The 24,623-nt window shown below is 57.8% G+C and overlaps 1 protein-coding gene across 7 annotated transcripts in view; it reads right to left on the reverse strand.

Annotated features, from left to right (window-relative positions):
- The window catches only part of VAV2 (vav guanine nucleotide exchange factor 2), a 161,632-nt gene that overhangs the window by 116,828 nt on the left and 20,181 nt on the right, over positions 1–24,623 (reverse strand). For all 7 annotated transcript variants that reach the window (XM_025982120.2, XM_025982123.2, XM_025982121.2 and 4 more), the window contains exon 2: positions 11,910–12,026. In XM_025982120.2, the coding sequence (XP_025837905.1) occupies positions 11,910–12,026 (117 nt within the window). The remainder of the gene's footprint in view (positions 1–11,909; positions 12,027–24,623) is intronic.

A 24,623-nucleotide genomic window follows, 5' to 3' on the forward strand; every position in this document is an offset into this window, starting at 1 on the left:
CAGCCTGAGTGCTTCTCAGCGCTGGCAGGTCTAGCGGGTGGGAGACGGCAGGCAAGTGCACATCTCTGATACCCACCAGACATCAAATGGGGTCAGAAAGGGCTCTGGCTGCCACGAGCCCTGGGCCCCGGTGCTCCTGCACCATGCAGGGCTGGTGAGGGACCTGGGCCCCCTCTGGCGTCAGTTCACTCTGCAGCCACTGGAACCTTCTCCCCCTGTTCCTGGGGGGGGGGGGGGGCTTCCCCCTGAGCTAGGGGAAAGCATGCCCATCCAGCCATTTCTCCTCCCTTAGCTCTGGCAAAGCCGTGACCCCAGGAACAGACATCTACCTGCCTGGGCTCACACTCCGGGAAGGGGAAGCAAAGGTGCTAAGTGGACCAAGCGCCCCAAATAGGGGATGGTACTGGGGCTGGGTGACTTCTAAGGATGGGGACCTTGAGGCAGCGAAGCAGGGCCTGGCTGGGCAGACTCTTCTCAGACAAACCAGCAGATGTGTCCACTCGGTGGACGCTTCTCCTTCTGCTCTGCGCAGGGCCTTCCTGGCTGCCCCTCCCGTGGAAGCCCTGGCTTAGAAGCAAACACTCCCCCTCCCTCGAATACATGGTTCTCCACAAGGGCGCTGAGACAGTCCAACACAGAAAGGATAATCTTTTCAACAAAGGGTGCTGGGAAAACTGAAACTGTGTCCACATACAAACGAAAACATGGTTGGTGACCTCCACCATATACAAAATTTACTTGAGGGGCACCTGGGGGGCTCAGTCGGTGAAGCATCTGCCTTCAGCTCAGGTCATGGTCTCAGGGTCCTGGGATCAAGCCCTGAGTCAGGCTCCCTACTCAGTGGGAGTCTGTTTCTCCCTCTCCTGCTCACTCTCTCTCTCTCTGCTCTCTCTCTCCAATAAATTAGTTAAATCTTTTATTTTTTATTTTTTAATTTTTTTAAAAGATTTTATTTATTTATTCATGATAAAGAGAGAGAGAGGCAGAGGGAGAAGCAGGCTCCACACCAGGAAACCAACACAGGACTCGATCCCGGGACCCCAGGATCGTGCCCTGGGCCAAAGGCGGACACTAAACCGCTGAGCCACCCAGGAGTCCCCAGTTAAATCTTTTAAAAAACTATATTATAAATAAAAAAATTTAACTCAAGATGGACCAAAGACCTAAATGTCATAAAATGATAAAGCTCTTAGAAGTAAACGTAGGAAAAAAGCTTCATGACACTGGATTTGGAATGACTTGTAGACAGGATGCCAAAAACAGAAGCAACGGAAGAAAAAACAGCTACATCTGACTTCATCGGAACTACAATCTTTTACACATCCAAGGATACTCTCAGAAGAGTAGGATGGGAGAAGAGTACCCGTGAATCATGGACCTCTTAGGGGTTAATTGCCAGAATATATAAAGAACTTCTACTACCACTCAACAACAAGGAACTGATTGGAAGATGGGCAAAAAATACACAAAAATGGCCAATACGCACAAGAGAAGATAGATGCCCAACATCATGAACCACGAGGGGAATGCAAATCACAACCAGAGTCAGATATGATTTCCCGCCCACTAGGGTGGCTATCTCTCTCTCTCTCACACACACACACACTAACCAGTGCTGGCGAGGATGTGGAGAAGCTGCAGCCCTTGTGCCCTGCTGGTGGGAATGCAAAGTTGTGTGCAGCCACCGTGGAAAATATCAAAGCGGTTCTTCAAAAAAACTAAATGTGGAACTACCATAGGATTCACAATCCCACTTCTGGGCCGATGCCCAAAAGAAAGGAAAGCAGGATCTCAAACAGGTATTCACACACCTGTGTCCGTGGCAGTGCCATTCACAATAGCCAGGAGGGAGAAGCGGCTCAAATGTCCATCCACAGATGACTGACAGGTACATGGTAGCGGGTGTGTCTGCACAACAGATTGTTACTCGACCTTTCAAAAAGAATGGAATCCTGGGGACACTTGGATGGCTCAGCAGTTGAACGTCTGCCTTTGACTCAGGGCATAACCCCGGGCTCCCCACAGGGAGCCTGCTTCTCCCTCTGCGTGTGTCTCTGCCTCTCTCTCTGTGTCTCTCATGAATAAATAAATAAAATCTTTAAAAAAAAAAAAAAAAGAATGGAATTCCGGCAGGTGCCACGACGTGAGTGAGCTCTGGACATGAATGCCGAGTGAAAGAATCAGACACACGAGGCCACATGTGATCGGATTCCATGCGTAGGAAACGTCCAGAAAAGGCAAATCCATGGAGACAGGAAGTAGATGGGTGGTTGCCAGGGGCTGGAGCATGGGAGACGGGAAGCAGGAGATGGGAGATGGGGGATGGGAGACAGGAGACAGCAACCTTCTGGGGTGACGAAACAGTTGTGAACAAGACCATGGCGATCGGATCGCACACAACACCCCAAACACACTCAATGCCACTGGAACATGCAAAAAAATGGTTATAATGATCAATTTTATGTTATGTCCATTTTATCACATTAAATTTTTTTAAGAATTAAAGTTGGGGCACCCCGGGGCTCCGTGGGTGCATCTGCCTTCGGCTCAGGTCCTGATCCTGGGGCCCTGGGATCGTGTCCCACGTCGGGCTCCCTGCTCTGCAGGGAGTCTGCTTCTCCCTCTGCCTCTGCTCCTCCTACCCACCCCACTCATGCATGCGTGCTTTCTCACTCTCAAATAAATAAAATCTTTAAAAAAAAAGAAAGCAGATTTTAAAAATACATAAAAAAATAAAGAATGAAAGTCAAAATGGACCACCCAGGATACAGAGCCGTGGGCTCCAACCCAAACTCCCTGATCCCTGAATGGGACAGAGGGTGGGAAGCCTGCGTGCTGCACCCTTGCGGGGGCCTCTCCCCCAACACAGTCATTCCGCACTCCTTGTGATTCAGGGGAGCCGCCCCCCATTCCCAAACCCCACCCTGCTGCCAGTGCCTGGTCCCTGACGGCCACAGCCCCTCTGAGCCTTTGCAAGAACCAATACTGCCCGAGAAGGGCCGCCCAGGGTGCCAAGAAAGGACACCCTGTCACCATTAATTATTCACATTTTGCTACTTTTTCCCTCTCGCCGTAGTCCGTTCTGCAGTTTTTGCTGCAAACATCAAACTTTCAAGGCTTCAACAGAAACCATGTCTCAGGGCACTGGGGAGAAACAATTAACCAATTAATATTTAATTTAACTGTGGACAGACAAAAATGCACACATGAGTCACACCAGGCTGAGCTGAGAAAATGCTAGCTCTCAGCCACTTGGGTGGGGCACACCGGGTAAAGCAGAATCAGGAGACAGGATGACACAGACCCCCACCCGACCTCTGCGGGGACGACAGGCACGCCCCTGACGACCACCACCAATGGGGCATCCAGGCAACGGGGGGCTCACCGATGGGGAAACTGAGACCCAGGCAAGCAGCCACCTGCCCTCATGCAGCGAGGCCTGGGCACACCCTCCCCACCCCATCCCCAGCCTGTCAGGTGTGTCAGCTGCCACCACACACACCCAGACTCCAGGTCCCCGAGTCCTCTCCCCCCCAGAATGAACCATGAGCAAGCAGGGCGCCAACAAGCAGTGGTTGCTCCTCAGTCAAGGCCCCTCTCAGACACCTAGCCAGGTCTGGATACCACAGCCTCCCTGGGACCCCGCCCAGGGCTTTGGAGGCACCAACACAAGGGCCCAGGGGCCCCTTGGCCTCACACACTGACCCTGACCATCCCGCACCGGGGGCAGGCCCAGACCTCAGGGCATGGCCTGTCACCCCCCTACACACACACATGCCACCATGAAGGCCACGGCAGCCACCACTCACATCTGGAACTCAGAAGAGCACTCCCACGGGTCAGGAAATAGCGGGGCCAGCATTGGAGGGCCTCTCTGACTCCGCCCAGATGCACGCATGCACCTGCGTTAGGTGCGTGCAGGGGAGCGCACATGTGCATACATGGGGGGCACACCCAAGTGTTGCAGGTGTGCCAGGGGCTCTCCCCCTCTCCAGCAAGCAGCCCAAACCACCAGCCAGCAGGTAACAGGAGGCACCGGCGGGAGGCTGCTCCCACTCCCCATGGCCTCAGTTGGTGTGCAGCCAACTGGCCAACCACAGGCAGGCCATCCCGGCCACGCCCGTGTCCAAGAGGCCTCTGCACTCCACACACGGGTGAACACACAGGAAGGCGGGAGGGCACACGGGAGGCGGCGCGGGGCCAGGGTGCAGCGATAAGGGGTGTCTGATCAATACCGAGGCCACCTGCCACCTCCTCCCCCAACCAGACAGCGCCCGGGGACACGATCGTCACTGCAGATGCTAAGAAGGGAGATCATTGCTGGGGCTGACACAGCACAGGCTGGTGAGGGGGTGGGTGAGGCAGGTGGTGGCAAGAACCACCGGCTGCACCCTGCCCCCTGCCAAGGCCACCAGTCACCTGCTCAGCAGGGGTGGGGACAGGGCACCACCCTGAGGGCTGTGGGTTCCGACAGCAGCACGCACAGCCACACCCTGCCAGGTCCTACTTCACAGTTCTGGGGGCGGTGCGACCCACTTTACAGATGGGGAGACTATGGCCCAAGGGGGTGAGGGGACATCTGAACCCAGCCCGGGGCTGTCTGGGCCCCACTCTGTCCGGGGCCCTGAAAGCTGTCTCAGTGGCCCCACTTTCACCCAGCTTCCAGAAGCCCCTGCCCTGCCAGGACAGCAGTGGGTGGTATTGGTGGTGCAGAGGGGGTTACGGCAACCGCAGGAACACACAGCGGGACAGGGGGGCAGAGCAAGCCAGTTCCGTCTCGTGGGCCAACTCCAGCAGACTGCTGGGGTGCTGAGGTGTGTGCTGAGGGGCTCAGTGGGCAGACGCCTGCCCTGGGCCCTGGGGGGTGTGAGCCAGGCCTGCCACACCCGGGGGGACCAAGTGGGGGTACAGACAGGCTGACAGATGAGGGTGCCGGGCAGAGCCAGGGGCTGGAACTAAGGGCGTAAGAGAAGAGGAAGGGCACCTGTGTCCTAGAGACAGAAGCCAAGCAGGCATGGGGTGGGGCCACAGATCCAGGCTCTACGTGCCCCTGCCCCCCACACCCAGGACATCATCCCGTCATCCCACAGGTGCGACCAGGCCTGTGCCCCAGAGCCCCAATCCCGGGGAGGGAGGTCCTGGGCTGTAAGGGACCACTGCTTTCAGACTACTTTTTTTTTTTTTTAAGATTTTATTTATTTATTCATGAGAGACATAGAGGCATACAGGCAGAGGGAAAAGCAGGCTCCATGCAGGGAGCCTGATGTGGGACTCAATCCCGGGACTCCAGGATCACGTCCTGGGTGGAAGGCAGGGGCCAAACCATTGAGCCACCCAGGGATCCCCTCAGACTACATTTTTAGCCTCTTGGGAGCCCTTTATTCAAGCAAAGAGTCAGGCAAATGCTATATGGAAAGCAGGTAAGAGTAGGCTCACTCTGATTCGGCAGGCCCTGCCCTCCCTACCTCCTCCCAGCCTCCTGAGAGACCCAACGTGGTTGGAAACCCACTGCAGGTGGGAATCATCCACATCTGCTCTGACCTTCATGTGCAAAGATAAGCATTTGCTGCCCTGCGTCTTTTCAACAGCCCACAGCCAGCTCCCTCCTGTTTAGTCCTCTCTGGCCTCTCCCCAGACAACGTTGTGAGCCTCCACGCTGTCCCGCCGGCCTCCACACTGGCCTGGCCTCCCCGTCCTTCAGGGCTCCCAGCACATAGCTGCCTCACCTGGCAGAAGGGAGGGGGCGGCAGGATACCCAAGAACCCACCTCTGCCAGCAGGACCCAAACAGGCCCCCGGTTCCACTGTCGCCATGGGGCCCAAGCAAGACGCATATCTCTCTGGGCCCCAGTTCCTCCCTACTTGATGAGGTCCCCGAAGGATGGACGGCAGGAGCTTGTGGACCTCAGGAAGCCGGGAAGGAGTCCGGCACCTGCAAGCCACTGCGACTGGCAGGAGGAGGACAAGACGGGGCATGCGGCGGGAGGCAGAGACGGGGCTCCCAGTGAGGCCCGGCTTCCACACTAAACCAAGGAGCAGCCTGTGGGTCCACCCTCCAGCCTTGCTGAGGGCCAGCTTTCACAGCCTCTAAAATATCTGAACCTAGAGGGCAGCCCTGGTGGCGCAGCGGTTTAGCGCCGCCTGCAGCCCAGGGCGTGATCCTGGAGACCCTGGATCGAGTCCCACGTTGGGCTCCCTGCATGGAGCCTGCTTCTCCCTCTGCCTGTCTCTGCCTCTCTCTCTCTGTCTCTATGAATAAATAAATGAAATCTTTAAAAAAAAAAAAAATCTGAACCTAGAAAATGTCATGAATAATCAATCGGGGAATTAAACCCACTTGTCAGAGGGTGTACGGATCTTCCTCTAGGGTCGTCGGCTTCACCCAAAGGGAGGCTAAGGCAGCCCAGCTGACCAGGGGCACCTGCACGTCCCGGGCAGCACACACTGGAAACGGGTCTCTGCCATGGGTGATGCCCCGGGGGTAGGTCCTTCCTGGAAGGCCATCAGATGCCCAGTCTCCCCAGGCTCCAGCAGGGCAGCTGACCCACCCAGGACACCATGGCCCCTTCCAAGTCCCCAACAGAGGCTTCCCAGGCTTCTCCTATAAAACCCACACATTCAGGCAAAGGCAGACTGGTGCCCTGCCCCAGACACCTGGGAGACAGACGTGACCAAAGTCCTCACGGCCAGGAGGTGGAGGGTGACAGGCAAACCGACAAAGTATGAGAGTATGGGAGTCCAGGGAAAGGGCTGCGCCTGAGGGAGCAGGCAGTGAAGGGGGTGCACCACCACTCTCAGTAGTGAGATTGGACAGAGACCCCCAAGAGGGGAGGAAGGCGGCCCCACAGCTACCGGGAGCATGTTCCAGGCAGCGGGCAGCCTGCAGGTAAGCCCAGGAAAGGGAGTGAGCATGGCAGGAGCGGGGAGCAGGAAGGCAACCGCCTTCATGTTATCTCTGCAGAAAGGAAAGCTCAAGGAGCTTTGTATTTGCCAAGTCTGGATCCTCACCCTGGTCTAGCGGACAGGAAACCCCTCTCTGTCCTGCTGACCACCTCCACCACTTTCCCCAACAGAACCCACACGAGAGAAGGCTCAGGCGGGAAAGCACCTGGCTGGCTTCCCCTAGTGAGCGGGACTCGTGCCTTCAGTGGCTGGCTGCACCCAGGGCTCCCACAGCCCTCGAGGGTCTCCAGGGGTCCACCTGCCCACCCCACCAAAGCCTCTGCCCAGGGTCTCCCTAGGTGCCCCTAAGCCAGGGAGCAGAGACTCCAGCCTGCCCCTCCAGTGCTTCTCCCAGGTTAAGTAAACACCTTCTGAAGTTTCATGGGCCCCAAACATCAGCTCCCCCCTGCATCTGCCCTGCTGGGCCCACTGTGTCCTAGAAGAGAGGCCAAAGGAGAAGCCCAAGGCCCTGGGGGGGGGGGCGGTATGTACCCAAGAAGAATGGGGGAATCAGCCCCAGCTCTCCATAGTGGTACCCCCAGGGAGAAGGGCTTCATCTTTCCCTTAACAACACAAGCTATGTTTTCAGTGGGCGTGATCCCCCCTACAACGAAATTGCAGACAAAAACCTCTGGCTGAGAGGTGAGCCAGAGCCAGGCAGCTCCTGGGAAAGTCCTAAGATTTTTACTTTCTCCTCCTTTGTACAATTGATAGCACAGGAACTAATCTGGGCGTCTACTTCAAGGGCAAAGGCCATGCAAGACTTTCTCTCGTTTTATCTGTGGCATAGTGAGTGCTTCACAAATACATTGTAAATTAAGTGCTTAATGGATGGGTGGATGGTTAGATGGATGTGTGGCTGGGTGGGTGGATAGGTCGATGGATGGGTGGCTGGGTAGGTGGATGGGTGGATAAGTGGGCAGGTAGGTAGATGGGTAGATGGGTGGGTGGGTAGGTGGCTGGCTGGCTGCGGGGGGGTAGGTAGATGGGTAGGTGGGTGGGTAGGTAGACAGGTGTGCAAATGGGTGGGTGGGTGGACGGAGGAATGAATGAATGCACAAATGCCTTTTCTCCCCAAGGAAGGACTCCTAACAACACTGGGGGATGGAAAGCTGAAAAGTAGCTATTTAGAAAAAGAAGAATGAAACCAGGACAAGGACAGGATCCCAATACGACAAACCTTAATTTCCCACCCCCCAAAAAAAGAAAAAAATCTCGAAATTTCTAAAGCAGCCTGAGACTAATTAACCAGCTACCCCACAAGGATCCTTTCCACTCCTGAATCCCATGACCGTAAGCAGAAGACAACCAGCAAGGAGAGAGAAAGAAACCTGCCCCTCCAGGCCCTGGCCCTGCACACCCGGCCGGGGCAGCCCAGCACCAGCCAGTCCCAACCCCCTTCCCCAGAGTCAGTTTCTACTTCACCCTCCACACAGGCTCACGGGCTCTATGCAGGTTCCGGTCAGCAGCAATGAGACCTGGCTCTAGACCTCAATCCTTTAACACCCCCTGGCCTCACCCACCCAGGAGATGAAGGGTCAGTTCTGACCCTACAGAGTGTTGTGTCCAGTAGTGTAACAGACGCTGCCTCCCTGCCCACTGGAACTTTCATTGCTCCAGGGCCAGCAGCAGGGGTCAGGGGGTGGTCTCGTCTTCATGGTCTGACATCAGTGAGAACCACCAGGCCCATCTGGAACAGCCATGCTGTCCCAGCTAAGCTGCTGGAGGCCAAACAGCGAATCCGGGGCTGTGGGAAACCTCCGCAAACATCCCTGATGAGATGCACAGAACCTGCACCCTGTCTCTGTACCCAGAGGGACTGTGCACAAGGAATTCCTTGCCAGGCCCATCTCAGAGGATAACACCTGAATAAAGAACCAGCCATGCTCCCCGTCAGCAGCCTGCCAGCAGCTTGCCCTCCCCATGCACTGGGGCGCCCTGCGCAGCGCCCCACTCCAGCGGTGGGAGGGTCCCCATGTCTGGGTAGGTACCAAGGAAAGCAGGCCAGCCACCGGCACTGGGGCTCTGCTTGTGTTCTGTATCCCATCCCTGGACAACAGGACGGATGAGCCAAGCAAAACAGACTTGGGACAGTGGCCCCCCACGGGGAGAGCATGTACCAGCACCCTGAGCCTCCGCTGGCCCCTGGCCTGGAAGTACTAACCAAAGTTTATCTTGGTAAGAAACATGTGCAGGGCAGGAGGAGCTCAATGAGAAGGACGCTTAGCCGGATGGATGGGGAGGACGGGGCAGGAAGGGCAGGTCAGGCTCTGCCTGGAGCCCCACGTGGCTCCTATGTGGCTCCCACACAGCCAACAAGAGGTCAAAGGATCAATGAGAAGGGAGGCAAGCTTCCGGGGACATTCGCCTGGTGCTATGCACTCCACAAACACAATTCTACTTCCTGCTCAGCAGACCTTGGAGGGTGGTGTCCTTGCCACCATTTCGCAAGCAGGACTTGGAGAAATTGAGTCAGTCACTTGGGCACAGCTACCTGCTGGACTCGAACCCAGCCTACAAGGGTCCACAGTCCATGTGCTCAGCTCTCTGGCTCTGTCTTTCCAAAAAATGTAAACTTATTTTATCAGTAAAATAATAGAGGAAAAAAATCAGAGGCCTGAGATCTCTGAGACTCTAGTTCTATTCCAGCCAAACCTGGGGGGGTTGGGGGGGTGTGGGGGGGCAGTGACACAAGCTCAGCATTTCAGGAGCACCTACGGAGGGCAGGGCTCCTCACCACCTCCACGGCCAGGCAAACAGAGGTCAGAAGCACCGTGGCACCCGCCATGTCATCCAGCCAGGCTGTAGGGCCAGATTTTCAAGGAGTCCACCTGGAGCATCACAACGTGGAGAGCAGAGGTGGGATCGGGGAGCTCTCTCCGAGCCCTGCTCTTCTGAAAGCCGAGACTGCTCCGAGCAGGGTACGAACCAAGCCCCCACACGCAGCTCAGCACCCAGGTCTGGGGCATCACAGCATCTCCATTCCCCACGCCCCCCACCGTGGCTCCCAGTCCAAAGCCTGGGTACACTCCTGGGCTCCCTCAGCAGAGGCCACAGGGAGGCAGCGCCTGGCCAGCGACCATCCCAGTGCGCCGTGGGCAACCAGAGGCCTGCTCCACGCAGCCCCTCTGCCTGCAGCTGGGACATCCTCGGAGCCAAGCAGCTCCACTGGAACCTCTGATGAGCATGAGGGGCACCCCCTTGTGAGCTGCGTGGCCACGCAGTTTGGTGGGTCATATTCTGAGAGTTCGATCCAAGTTTATGTACATCTTACATTGCATTCAGCTGCAGCAAATCAAAACCAAAGTGGAATTATAGACGGGATCATCTGCATTTTAACCGCCAGCCAAGAAACGAATTTGGCCAGTGTATCCTTTTTCTCCGTATGCTTAATTAGCCGTTCAATGCATGAGTACGTACATGCCTGTATGTTCCCGAGTGTGCACGTATGTGCATGAGGTAGGACATGTGCATGACTGCAGGTGTGCACGAGTGAAGAGTGCGTGCATGTGGGCGCGTGGGTGTTCCGGAGGCCCCTTCCCAGAGTTCAGATCCCCCCCACCTGCCCAGGACATTGCTGTGCGGAAGGAGGAATGGGGAGAGGAGAGGAGATCCAATCCACTGGAAAGCAGCCCTGCAGGAACTGAGAAGCCCAGTTACAGGAAAGGACACCTGCATGGTGATCCCGCCCAGCACATGTGCCCCTGGGCACTGGGAAGCACGGTGGCCTGCAGTCCCCACAGGGTCGCCGCAGCAGCAGGCACTTGGGTGAGCACTTTCAGGGGGGAAACAGAAACCCCGAAGTGGTGATCACATAGGGACGGGCCCCCGGATAGTCCCTGGATCTCCTTTCCAATGAATTCAGAAATAAGGGATAGTGCCATCAGGCCAGGTGGCTCATGGGAAAGTCCTAGCTATGGTAATGTGACACCTCACAGCGCCTTAAGGAAGCTCTCCTCTTGGAACAGACTTCTCACCATTTGCCACAGCAAATACAAAATCCCCACGCCCTCCCCACCACATCTCATAAATCATGTATTCATAGAACACTTCCTCAAACACCCAGGCTCCGAAAATGGTCCTCAGATAAATTAAGCAGTAAATATCTTCTGCTGTTTCCCATCAGCAGGTAGGAACTGGCTCGTCGGGTCGTCCAGAAAGCGGCTGTTGGGCAGTGCCTACGCCAGCCACCTGGGGAGCTCTCTCAGCCTCAGAGAGCACACGGACATGGGGCACCACCCGGACCACGGGCAGCACAGAATGAGGTCCTCCTCAGCCTCCATCCATCAAAAGCTACCATGGTCCCCAGCCCAGCCATTTAGAAGGAGTGACTTGGGACCTGCCGTGCTCTCAGATGGCACCTGACATGTCCGGTCGCCATGAAGGCGGGCTCAGCACAAAGCCAGCTCACCCAGGAGCTGAAACCCCTGCCAGCCTTCAGACCTTGTACCTGCCTGGCCTCAGGTACCTTGACCTGCGCCAGCAGGGTTTCTGCAGGACAGACACCAGGTGACACGTCTGAGAACATGGGGAAAATTTGGAGTCGTTTGCCATGGGCCTAGGGGATCACCTCCAGGGAAGCTTGGGGTTCAGGTAACCACCCCGTCCTTGCCCAACACACGCTCAGAGCCAGAGACAGCTTTGCTTGCTTCAGGCCTAACCGTCATGGCTCCTCTCATGAGCCATGATAAATGTACCTGCATCATCTCAACCCAACCCTCAGGAGCTGGGCCCATCACCTGCCCCACTTCCCGTCATGAACTGGAGCTCCGTCCGAGTCCACACCCCGCTCTCCTCCACCCTCCTGGGTTCTCGATGCTTGACCACACCCTGGGTGTCGTCAGCCCACCCGAGGGTGGAAAGGCCCATGCGCTCTGGCACAAAGGGGCCAGGCCTGTCCCGTCTGGCCCCCTGCACTGGGTAGGTGCTTGGCCACTGCCACTGGACACAGGGGAAGAGACCACTCACCTTCCCAAAATCTCGGACGTCGAAGAGGTCAAAAGGGTCAAACAGCTCGCTGTTTCTTAGTCCAAATTTATCGTGGCAGACTTTGAGGAAGGTGCGGATATTCTTCAGGCAGAGGAACTAGAAAGACAAGAGAAGGGCACTGAGCACAGAGGGTCTGTAAGAAGAGTGGCCGTAATGGTAGCTGATGCTGGATGCAGGAGCCGGCACAGACCGTGCAGCCCTGCCCGGGAATCCTCCCTCACCTTCGCAGTCCCACTGGGCTGGACGTCACGGGCGCCCCCGGCTCACCTTGGCCACTACCCATGACCCTTTGTCCCTCACCCCTGCCCAGAGGACCCTGCGTGGACGATCGTGACTGGTAACACACTGGTCTTGAGTCAGCAAAAACAGAGCATGAACACATGCACACTCATGCACACACACACCCACCACCTTCCTGGGCACAGACCTGCCCTGGTTATTTAACCGAGAGCCAGCAGCCACCCCCATGGAAGCCATCTGCTGTGGAGCCCAGTCACAGCGGGAGGCCAGAGGACCCACAGGGGCCAGAGTTCCCAGAGCATCATCAGGGCACCTCCTCCTCCCAGTACCCTGACATCTGAGCTCCCACACTCACTGTGCTTGGCAAAGCAACTGGGGCAGGAAGTTTAGGGTTGGAGGCTGAACAGAATCGCGGGCTGCAGTCCATGAAGGAGATGCTGGTAAAGACGCACGGGGGCGGCAGGCCAAGTGGCCTGAAGAGCAGGATTTGGAGTGGCTCCAGCCCCAAGTTCTAGTCCTGTCCACTGATTCCCACTTGCAGGACCAGGGACAGTTGGCTTGGGCGCCTGGGTGGGTACCCAGATGGCACAGTGAGCACTGGGGGTGCCAGAGTGGTGCACCCACCCAGTGCCATTGGCAAGGGCATCCCCGGGGCAAGGCCAGCAGCATGCACGGCCGACAGGTCTCTGAACCTCAGAGTGGTCATCCTCATCACTAACCATTCCCTGAGGCCGAGGGCTCGACAGAGCGAGACCTGCACAGTGTGTGCCGCTGCTGGAAATGCAGGTGCAGGGACAGATGGGAGACAAGGACAAGCCAGGATCGGCAGCTACAGCCGGCCCAGCAGGAACCGAGCAGCATCACCCCTGCCTGGACCGAAGGCAGTGTCCACCGCGCACCCCAGAGCTGGGCTGGTCAGTGGTCACAGCCCACGCAAACTCCCTGGCTTTGTGTGCATACAGTGTTTCTGAATGTTCGAGAGCAAACCACAGACACGGCCCCTGTACCCTCAAATCCCCGAACAACTGAGTGCTTGTAAGAACGAGGACACCCCCTCCCACAGTCAGAGCACCAACACCAGCAGGTCAATGCGGATCCCACACATCCTCATACTTACTCACATTTCTTCAATAGGTAAATGACAACCACGATGCCCTAACAGCAAAAAACATCCCAGCCTCAGGTCCCATGATGTCAGTGGCCATAACCCTTTCGTGTCCTCGAGCCCACAACAGTATGCTCCCACAGAACATTCTGGAAAGACAGCTGCATTCTGTGCACATGCTGTTCACATGGTAGCCCCGAGACACACGTGCCCACTGAGCACTCAAAATGAGGCCAATTGGACCGAAACACTACATTTCTTTAACTTGTGTTCTAATTAATTTAAATTGAATTGCTACAGCAGCTGGTCTGGGCCAAAAATGCATCTCAGTCTTGTCTTGTCAGATCTGATGCTTCTGAACCACAGGGACGCAAAAGGACAGACACGGGATGAGTCCACTTACACAAGGCACCCTAATAGCTAAGCAAGCTCACAGAGGCCGGCAGAACCACGAAGCCGGTGGGGGTGGCTGGGGAGCCCGTGTCACCCAGGGACAGCTTCAGTTTGGGACGATGACCAAGTTCTAGAAGTGACAGGTGATCGTGACCAAACACCATAAATGCTCCTAATACTACTGAATTGTATGCATATTAAAAATACTTAAAATTGGGGATCCCTGGGTGGCTCAGTGGTTTAGCGCCTGCCTTTGGCCCGGGGTGCGAGCCTGGGCTCCCAGCATGGAGCCTGCTTTTCCCTCCTCCTGTGTCTCTCTCTCTCTATCATAAATAAATAAATCTTAAAAAAAAAAAATGCTTAAAATTGGGATGCCTGAGTGGTTCAATGGTTGAAAGTCTGCCTTCGGCCCAAAGTGTGATCCCAAGGTCCCAGGATTGAGTCCCACGTTGGGCTCCCTGCATGGAGCCTGCTTCTCCCTCTGCCTCTCTCTCTTTCTCTCGCTCTCTCTCTCTCATGTGTCTCTCATGAATAAATAAATAACATCTTTTTAAAAAATGATTAAAATAGTAAACCTGGGGGGCCCCTGGGGGGCTCAGTTGGTTAAGCATTCTACTCTTGGTTTTGATTCAGGTCACGATCTTGGGGTTGTGAGATCAAGCCCCACGTCAGGCTCCGGGCTCACCAGGGTGTCGGCTTGGGATTCTCTCTCTGACCTCCTCCCCTATCCCAACCCTGTGATAAAACAAAAATTTAACTAAAAAAAAAAGAGAAACAGACCCAACAAGAAGGCCACATGCTGATACGGGTAGAATCTGGGGGCACTCCCACCCCGAGGATGGCCAGCGATGGCCAGCAAACCACTGGAAGGGGGAAGGGGCCCCAAGAAAGACAGCCAGGCCCACACCTCGACCTGCCTTCCAGCCCCAGAGCGTGAGGATACGCCTCCGTGGCTCTGAATCCCCCCAGACTGTGGGCACCAGCAGGCCTCCCCAGCTGCACCTCCAGGTCCCGCCCGCCCTGCAGCCTCGGCCTGGCCCTGCTGCTGTCCGAGCATCACCCGGCTCCAATTTCCACCAAGCACCCGCATTGTGTCCTCCTCGGCCTCCCATTTTTAGAGTTAATTACATGGCTCCTAACCATAATCGCAGCCGGGGAGGCCAGGCTTCCTTTCGGGGCTCAGAACAGGCGGGCGCCCTTTGCCCTGCGGGCACACTGTCTGCCTGCCTGGCCCCTCCCCCAGCGATGGCATCAGCCCCAACCTTCCTGGACTGAACCCCGCACAGCTCCAGGCCGACAAAAGGCTGGCCCCAGGAAACTGAGGCACAGACAGGCTCAGACCCAGGGAGGGGGCGCAGCAGAACCAGGCCCCACTCGGAGGTGGAGGCAGAGGCATCCTCATGGAGAGCTTCCCCCATGCCCAGGCGGCTCTGCTGCTCTGCCGTGGAACCTTTACTCCCCATCCTCCAAACATTCACCCCATTTCTCAGGAGAGGAAACAAGGCTCCCAAGCAGAAGGAGGTGGAGCCCAGATTGGAACCCACATCTGCCTGCCATGAAGCAGTGAAAGGCCTCGGAGAGGACGGGTGTCCCTGAGTCCTGGGGCCTCCAACTGTCCAGTGTGCTTCGCACAAGCATCCCTCTTATAGCTGGCATGCCTGGACTGAGGGGACACACCGTCACCCCCCGCTCCATCGTCCTACAGTTAGGGGACTGGCCAGACACAGAGAGGAGCAGAGCAAGGAAGGGCCGGCCCTGCATCCAGACTCCTGGCCCCCAACCCTTTCCTCAGCAGGGGCGGCGGGCCTGCTGCTTCTGCGGCTCGCGTGCACTCGCCTGGCCGTTGGCCTCTCCATCCCCACTGCCCCTGGGCCAGGAGGGCAGAGGGACGAGGCCTGGCCCATCAGAGGCTCACGGTCCCTTGCTCACAGCAGGGACAGCTTCAGACTCTGGCAAAGAAACTCCCAAGGGCAGGGTGGGGAGAAGACACTGCAGGCACATCCCGGCCACAGGATGAGCGATGGCAGGAGAGGGAGGTGCAGACGGTGGCCAGTGCAGGCCAGAAGCTGACCATCCTTGTCCTGTGGCCACAGAAGGCCTGGCCGAGGGCTGTGTCCCTGTGGCCTCGGGGGTGAGGGGCTGTCTTCCCTTTGCTCAGCCCACCAGGCCCTTAATGAAGGGGCAGCCATAGCCTCACATTCAGCCCCGGAAGTCCAGCTAAGTGACCACGACAAGGGTCTGTCCCAGGACAACTGGCCTCCTGACAAGCGATAAGCGGCCCAGAGTGGTTGCCCCCACCCCAACACGGTCTGTTTAAGGCACCACCCCACCCCCCCATCCCCCAGCCCCAGCCCGCAGGGAGGGCCCTGGCCATTGCGCCAAGGGTGGGCCGCCCGTGCAGTGGACTCCTGACCCCTCTGTCCCACCCCCTCGTCAGGCTGAAATCAGATTAGTGAGGACACACAAGCTCTGTGCCCAGCCGCTCCCACCAGCCTCACAGGGCCTGCTGTCCTCTGTCAGCTGTCATTTGGCCCTCAAAAGGCCAGCCCAGTGTGGGGATCCCGGATGTGAGAGGCAAGGCCGGCCCTGGGAGCCATGACCCCACGTCTGAGCCACGAGGCCCTGGGGCATCCCGGGCGGCAGGCTTCCTGGGTCCACTCAGGCCGCTTCTCTTATGATCGGAAACATTGCCTGCCCCACAGGGAGACATGGAGTGACCTAGAGGACCTGGCCACGGGGTAGGGCAGCACTCAGACCTACCCCTGTGGCCTCTCCCATGACCCCTGGTGGGTGGGCTGGGGTGGGGAATCAGACACCCTGCCCCCAGAACTCACATCCACCCGGCATCCAACATGTATGCCCAGTGCCAGGGGCTTTGATTTGTCCCCACGTTCCCTCAGGGGCTGCTCCCGGACTTCAGCACCGAGAGGCAGGTGCAAGAGGGGAAACTGAGGCCCACGAGGGGAAGCCACCTGGTTAGCAGGCTTCTGCTGGGGATGTGCAGTCGGAGCAAAGAGTCCATGGAGGGAGGGAAGGAGGTAACAGGGGGCTGGGTGCTGACTGTGTGGCGGGCAGCATGCCGATGTGCTCCAGTGCACAGACCCACCCAACACCTGCAGTGACCCTATGAGGTGTGCAACGTGATGACCCCATTCCACAGACAAAGTGAGGCTTGAAGAACTGGTGAGGATGAGGGGAGCTCTCAGGGGGGCCCTCTCCACCTGTCACAGGGCCTGCCCCGGGGGAAGCCCCATGGCCACCCTGCTAGCTGGGACAGGGGCCTGCTGCTCCCAGCAGTGATACCCAGCCAAGCTGGGGCCCCACAGGGAAAGCCCCAGGTGGACTCCCCGGATCCCCCAACCTGCTCCTGGAAATTGCCACTGACATGAAAAGCTATTCCCTTTGGGCCCCCAGGGAGGGCCCCCGGCTGGCATCCCCAGCCCACCAGCCCCCAGAGTCCCATCTCCAGACCCACAGTGGGCATGTCCAGTAGTAAGAGCTCTGACCTGGCTGCTCTGACTCAACAGCCACCTGTCCTCTCCATGCCTGTCTTTCCACTTGTAAAACACAGAAGGAAAATCCTGCCCTCTGAGTCCTAGGATCTGGGCCCCTCACTTTAGCAACGGTCAGCTGAACCTGGGGCCATCACCCTCAGGACATCCTGAAATCCCTGTTCCCAGAGCTTCCCTGTGACGTCATAGCCTGGAAGAGTGGATGCAGGGGATAGGCCCCCAACGGCCCCTGCAGGGCCCTGTGATCCACACACAGGGCCAACCTCCCTCCCGGACAGAGTCAGCCAGGGAGCAGGGGAGAGTTCACAGCCCAGGTGGCCTGGGCCCTCCATCCACACCTCTGCTGGCTTCTCACTATCAGCCTCAAAGCTGCTGCTCAGAGGCGGGTGGGGGTGTGAAGAGACGAGGCTGGCAAGGTAAAGAGACGAGGCGGTAGGTAAATGGGCATGACACTAGATAGGTGCCTACTGTATGTCAGGCCTCCAGGAGATGGTGTGTGTGAGGCTCGCTGCTCACAGCTGACCCCAACGGGACATGGGGGAGATGAACAGCAAGCACCCTCCCCTCGCCACCTGCTGCAGAGAGACCCGTGGACACCACAGCCCTGGAGGGGGACAGAGGGAGACGGGGCTTATGGGCTTCCCAGCTATCAACACAAAAGGACTCTGCCTTTACAACCGCTGCTCTTCTGGGGGCGGGGGGGTCCTCCACATGCGAATTTCCACAGACGTGGCAGAGAGTTCCTAAAGTGTCTCAACGAGCTGTACTTCACCGTGACAAATCGCACGCCGTCCCACTGGAGCAACCCTGACCGCCTGGGGCCGCGCTGCCGATCAGACGCTCTGACTGGCAGCTGACATGCCTTTGATCAATAAAAAATGGGAAAATGAATTAACTTCTTGTTTTATTTATGCCACGCTCGTTCCAAAAACCTTTTAAATGACTTCATTATTATTTAACAGATGCAGCATGCTGGAATGGATCTTTCAAATCTTGGGCCCTTGGGGTAAACAAACAGGTGGCCTGGAGGTGATGGCTCGCCAGCCACTGCGTGGGACAGACACGGAGACCGTCTTCTCCCCTGGGTCCCAAACACCTGGGATCATTGGGGGCTTAATATCTAGTAAATGAAGGAAAGAGCGTCCATGAGGCACACGTGCTGTCCCGAGGGCCAACACTCCAAAACGGGCCCCGCTTTCCCCCAAGCAGCCGTGATCCACGAGGGCTTCAGAGGCAGCCAGGACCTCACGGGCAGCCGCCACTGCTTGGGGCAGCCCTCACTTCCCGAAGCGCCTCTTCCAAAAACAAACAGGTGGAACTGGGGTTGGCACGACCACATGCTCCTGTGCACGTCGGTGCCACTGGGGGCCTCTCCACACCAGCCAGTCAGGGTCCACCCACTCACAGTGTAACAGCTCTGGGGTTGTGGGTCATTTATCTCCCACTCCACTTGGGTGTAGTGGAGGGCCTCCGGGTGAGCCTCCAGGTCAGGGCACTGAGGCTCGGGTGGTCGGATCGAGGATGGAAGGCCACAGCCTGCGTGGTCAGCATCGACAGTGAGGGACTTCTGTCACTGGCATGGGGCCAAAGCCCCGTAACTGTCCCTGGACCAGGGGCTGGGGTGGCACTGCAATCCAGGCCTTGCTCCAGGCAGGGAAAGCACAGGCCCAGCAGGGCTCATCTGTGCAGCGTCGGGGGCTCGATCCCGTCTGCACGGTCTAACAGGAGCTTCCTGCACTCAGGCCATGTCCTCAGCCACAGGGGCGTCAGGAGCCAGGGCACTGGCAGGCTGATGGATAAACTGGGGCCGCCTCTGTGCAGACCGGGCTCCTCTCTGGGAGGGAGGGCGGCACTGCCTTTGTGCAGCTATGGCTCTGCCAGGGGACAGCTTCCGGCTCCCAACAAGCACCAGGCCCCTGAAACCCAGTGCACCGGGCTCCTCACCAACCGCCAGCCCGGTCTGTCTCTGTCTGCAGCCCTGGACAGTGGGAAGCAGGTTCTGAAAGGTCAGAAAACTCTCCAACAGGAGGAGGCATGCTGACGGTGAGCAAAGCCTTGGCGAGGCCAAGCCTGTGGCAGCTGCAAATGATCACTCTCCGTCCTGACCTTAAAGTGCTTCCTATCGATGCTGGGGGGCCGGGGCGGGGTGGGGGGAGTGGTCACCAAGGAAAATAACCCTGGAAAAGGAGCAGCCTGGAAACCCAAGCAGAGTAGGTAGATGGGCATGACACTAGATAGGTGCCTACTGTATGTCAGGCCCTGCCCTGGGGTCCCAGGCTCGAGCACATGGGCAGGATGTGGCAGGGACCCCTGTAGAAACCACAGCTAAGAAAAGAATCTGTGATTTCCGTCTGACACCTGGATGGAAATTGTTCCCAGGAGTCCTCAAAAGAACCGCCGCTCGGCCTAATGGCCTGTGTGAGCCGGAGGGATAAAGAGAGGCCGAGTTATCGAGCCTTTAAGGTCAGGGTCAGACCAAAGGTTTTCTACAAAGCCAGCAGGAAATTGCTTTCCTAGGATGTCCCTGTGTAGCCAACCATCTCCTCTGAGCCGGCTTCTGAACACCGGGAGGTTCAAATCCCACTCTCCTGCTGCCTGGCTGCTCGCGGCGGGCACGGCTCAGAGAGATTAGCTCTGGGCTGCTGCCTGGGGCGCCCCCCGGCCCCCAGAACCCACGGCCGCCCTTCCCTCTCCTGCCCCACGCAGGCCACTAACACCGGCTCGCCAGCCTCCTGGGACATCGCCCCCAAGGACTCCACCAACTCATTTTCTCCACCTCCCCTTCCTCACAGAAAAGAGGCCTGCAAGGCCAACCTCAGAGCGAGTTCCTCTCGCCGGCGCAAGCTGGGCAATCCAATTCCGGAGGGATCCAAGCAGAACACGTTTGGCTATCTTTGTTTTCCTGTCGCCTGCTGAAATGAAAGCCAAATGCGTCCCTTAATGGGCAGCACACACCAGATTATTACACTCCCGCCTGAGCGCATGGACCTCCTTATTAGCCCTCCCTGCTGTGCTGCAGATATTGAGGGAAAATAAAACCAAAGCACCAGAGAGCTTCCCAAACAAGAGAGCAGCGAGAAGCCTCTCCCCTGCTCTGAACCAAAGGCAGACCCACCTTCCCTGGGAGGACGGTGATGCAGGAGCCAGGAGGCCCCTTGCCAGCCGGGTACGCACCCAAGTGTCAAAACCCTTCCCAGACAAGTGGCCTCATGGTCAACCGTTCTCTGGCGGGGGGGAGCTGGCTCTGAGTGACGACCCCTCCCACCGGGTCCCCAGTTCCAGCCCCTCATGGAGCTGGCCGGGTACACACCCTGGAGAACCCCTGCTCCACTCTGGGGGATGCCCACAAAGCCCCGACCATGGGGAAGCAGCAGTCACCCACAGGGCAGGGCCCAGGCCCACTCGGACAGCCTCACGTCCTTCTCCCATGAAGCCAATGTGCTCCGTGAGGCCCACGGCCAGAAGCCCAGCCTGGACATGGGGACCCCCCCCCCACCTCCCCTCTCTGAGCCTTGGTCTCCTTCTCTGTCAGATAGGGTGATACCCACGGCAGCCACCACCAGGGGCGAGCCGCGTCCCCCGCACCAGGGAGCACACTCAACCTTTAGGCCGATCAGCTCTGCTGACCTTAACACGACCCGCGAAGTACGGATGGGATCCCCATCTGACAGATGAGGAGGCTGAGGCTTGAGGAAGTTATTTACCAAGTGCAAGGGGGTTGAAAGGCAGCCCCAAAAAGACATGTCTGGGTCCTGACCTTTAGAATCTGTGAATGCAATCTTACTCGGAAAAGTCTAAGCAGATGTGATTCAGGATATCGGGGTGAGATCATCCTGGGTTGGGGTGGCCCTAAACTCCACGGCAAGTGTCCTTTATAAGACACATGGCAAAAAAAAAAAAAAAGACACACGGCAGAGTCCCAGGAAGAAGAGGCGAGGCCTTGTGAGGGCAGAGCAGGGATGGGAGGGATGCTGCCCCAAGCCAAGGAACACCTGGGCCCCCGGGAGCTGTGAGAGGCCCTCCCCTCTCCAGACCCTCCCCAGAGCCTCCGGAGGGAGCATGGCCCACACAACACCTTGGTCTTGGGGCTGTGGCCTCCGGAGCTGGCAAGCATGAATTTCTGTTGGTGTGGTCATTTATCAAGGCAGCCCTTGTGCCCTGACCACTTGCTCCATGACCTGAACACAACATGTGAGGCACCCACAGGCCCTTGGCAAAGGTCTGCAGAATGCACGGATGGATGGATGGACAGATAACTTGGGTTTTGACGAGAACCTGAGGCTAGAGTCCCGTGGCCCGCAGGCTCCCCCATGGCCCCGCTAAGCTGGGAGCCCCTGCATCCTGCACCTGCCATACTGGGGCCCACACAGGGCTCTGGGCAGCCTGAACCCTACCTTCCTGCCTCCTCCTGAACATCACAGTGCCTGGTCCAGCTCCAGACACCCCTGCATCGAAGCATGGGGCTCAGACAAACCCAGCCAGTGTTCACGCAGAAAGATTTGGGTCCAAATCTGACCCTTCCCCTTGCCACACCCTCCCAGGGACGCCCGCCCCCGTGACCCCAGCTTCAGGCTGAGTGCACGTCTAAACTCTCCAGACCCCCCATCCAGTGGCTACGGGAGGATGCCCAGTCCGAGCCCCCCTGCCCTCTGTGAAGGCCACCCTCTCACCCCGGGGCTGCAGCCCACCTGGGGGCAGCTAAGACCCCACATACATACTTGCATAATACGGCCTGATCATGCAGGTGACCTCCCATGTGTGGCAACCCAATGCCTTACACATGGCCTCCTTGAGGCCCCATCACCTTAGGGACACCAAAGGACACAAAACATCCCCCTCCACCAGGCCCGGAGTGTAGCAGAAAGCATCCCTCAAAGCAGCACATGGATGGTTGTGGGGAACCCCCTGCTCGGTGGACACCCATCATGGCAAGAAGGGTAAAGTTCCTGTTCAGTTGTCATTCCACAGCTCCTGGGAATTTCTAAGGGAGGGGGGAGGCCCCAGGATGCGGCGTCCCCCCAGGACACACACACACACACACACACACACACACACACACACACACACGGCTAACATCCATCAGTCCACCCATCCCCGCATGCACGCATGCACGGTCGAGGCTGCTGAATGTGCTCTGTCACCATGGGGGTCGGGGGTGACCCGCCAGTCAGCAAGGAAGGCCCCTTGATGGACAGCATCCATGCAGCACCCAAATGGGGGAGAGGCCTTGGCAGGTGCCAAGGTGCCTCTTGCTCTGCAGGTGCCACCCCTCCCCGGACATTAGCAAGGGCCCAACATGCCCAGAGCAGGAGCAGCACATAGGAGGTGCCCAGTGAAACCAGAAGGTGGCCCCAGAAGGCTACAGGGGGAGAGAGGACTCATTCCCTGCACGGAAACAGGTCAGGCTGTGACAGCAGCTGAGAGCCTACTGTGCCCGACTTGCTCACTCCACAGCTTCGCTGAGCCGGACGGGCTGCTGTGTGGGGCACACGAGGGGGTGTGTGTGCTCAACACGTCTGTGTCGTTATGATTAACGCTCAGCATAAACACGTCTGCAGGTGGACAAGGACTCAGGGAAATGTGTTGTTTTATTTTTAAGATTTAATTATTTGAGAGAGAGGGTGAGCGCACAAGCAGGGGAGGGGCAGGGAGAGAGGGAGAAGCAGGCTCCCCACTCAGCAGGGAGCCCCACACAGGACTCGACCCCAGGACCCCAGGATCATAACCTGAGCTGAAGGCAGATGCTCCGCCAACAGAGCCACCCAGGTGCCCCGCTGGGAAACGTTTTTTGAAGTCCGAGAAGGTGGAGAATGAGAGGCACACACGCTTTCGGTTTTTAAATGCTCTTCGTGTTCCCGAGCCTGCCGTCTGTGAACCATAAACCAAGTTTGCTTGGTGAGGAGAGAGGAAAGCACTTCCCCCTCCTGCTGCCCCGATGCTCGAGAACCCAGAGGGCTCGTCAGCCCTGGATTCGGGGACCAAGGACATCTCCCAGGCTCGGTCCGCAGGGCAGATGGCAGCTCCGTGGATGAGGGAGGGCGCGAGGAGGCCCCACTTCCCTGAATCCCAGTCCATAGAGCCTTCAACCTGTCAGGACCCCCGGTCCCTCCGGGGGCTTCACTCATCCACGCCCCAAACGTCCAATGGCGCAGGTGGGAGGGACCCCACGGGGAGTCACCCGTCTGTGAAGCAGCCAGGGAGAGGGTCCAACCCCGATGCCAACACCAGGCGCCTCTCTCCTCCCCCCAAACCAGCCTCCCTCGCCCAAGAAACACCCGATACGTGTGAAATCTCAGCTGTGCCTTCTGAAGTTACTTCTCTTCCATTTTGTTCCCACGCAGGCTGCTGCCCACCCACAGACTAGCCAAGGGCTCGGAGAGGCGGCCTGACCTCAGGGGGTAACTGCAGCCTCTGCCCTCTGGGGAAGTGCATACAGGTGCTCTTCTGAATCAGGAACTCGCATCCCCTGCCCCCTCTTGCTCACCCTGCAGGCAGTGAGGGCAGAGGGCACTGGTCGTGCACCTAGCTTGGTGCAGAGCTCGCTGGGGACCACGGACAAGTGTCTGCCCTCTGTAAGCCCTGGTTTCCCTGTTTGGTGAGCCTGACTGCAGTCCCTGGGGCCCAGGGAGGCAAACCTCGGGGAGAGGGGGAGGGGAGGGGCTCTGCAGCCTGGACACGGGCTCCAGAAAGACCCCCCCACACACCCACCAGGGGATCACTGCCGACCAAAGGGAAAGCAGGCCTGGGCAAGGACTCCAGCGGAAAGCAGTCCAGCAGCTCCTAAAAACCCTGACAGTAGGACCACCACTCGACTAGCAATCCCACCTCCGATCTTCATCCAAAACACAGAAGGCAGCAGCTCAGAGGTGTTTGTACAGCCATGGCCACGATCCATCCATCAGGGGGTGATGGGCAGACAAAACGGTGTCCAGTCACATCACGGAATATTATTCAGCCTTAAAAAGGAAGGAAATCCTGACACACACCGTGAGCTGGATAGGCATGGAGGACGGGGCAAGGTGCCGCGGGAGGCACACCCCAGGCCCAGGAAAGGCCAAGCGGCAGACACTGCGGCTGGACAGAGGGGCGCACAGGGGTCATCTGGCGGGTGCACTTTCAGTTTTGCAAGATGATTGAGATGTGGAGTCGGAGGGAGGGGATAGCCAGCCGCACGACAGTGTGAATGCAGCCAACGGTGCTCACCTGTGCCCTAACTCCATCGACCCCAGCTCTTCATTTCACCTCCATAAAAAAAACTGCTGGGGGATCCCTGGGTGGCTCAGCGGTTTAGCGCCTGCCTTTGGCCCAGGGCGAGATCCTGGAGTCCCGGAATCGAGTCCCACATCAGGCTCCCAGCATGAAGGCTGCTTCTCCCTCCTCCTGTGTCTCTGCCTCTCTCTCTCTCTCTCTCTCTCTCTCTATCATAAATAAATAAATCTTTAA

This window comes from Vulpes vulpes, chromosome 2 (assembly GCF_048418805.1).
Source record: "Vulpes vulpes isolate BD-2025 chromosome 2, VulVul3, whole genome shotgun sequence".
Lineage (NCBI taxonomy): Eukaryota > Metazoa > Chordata > Mammalia > Carnivora > Canidae > Vulpes > Vulpes vulpes.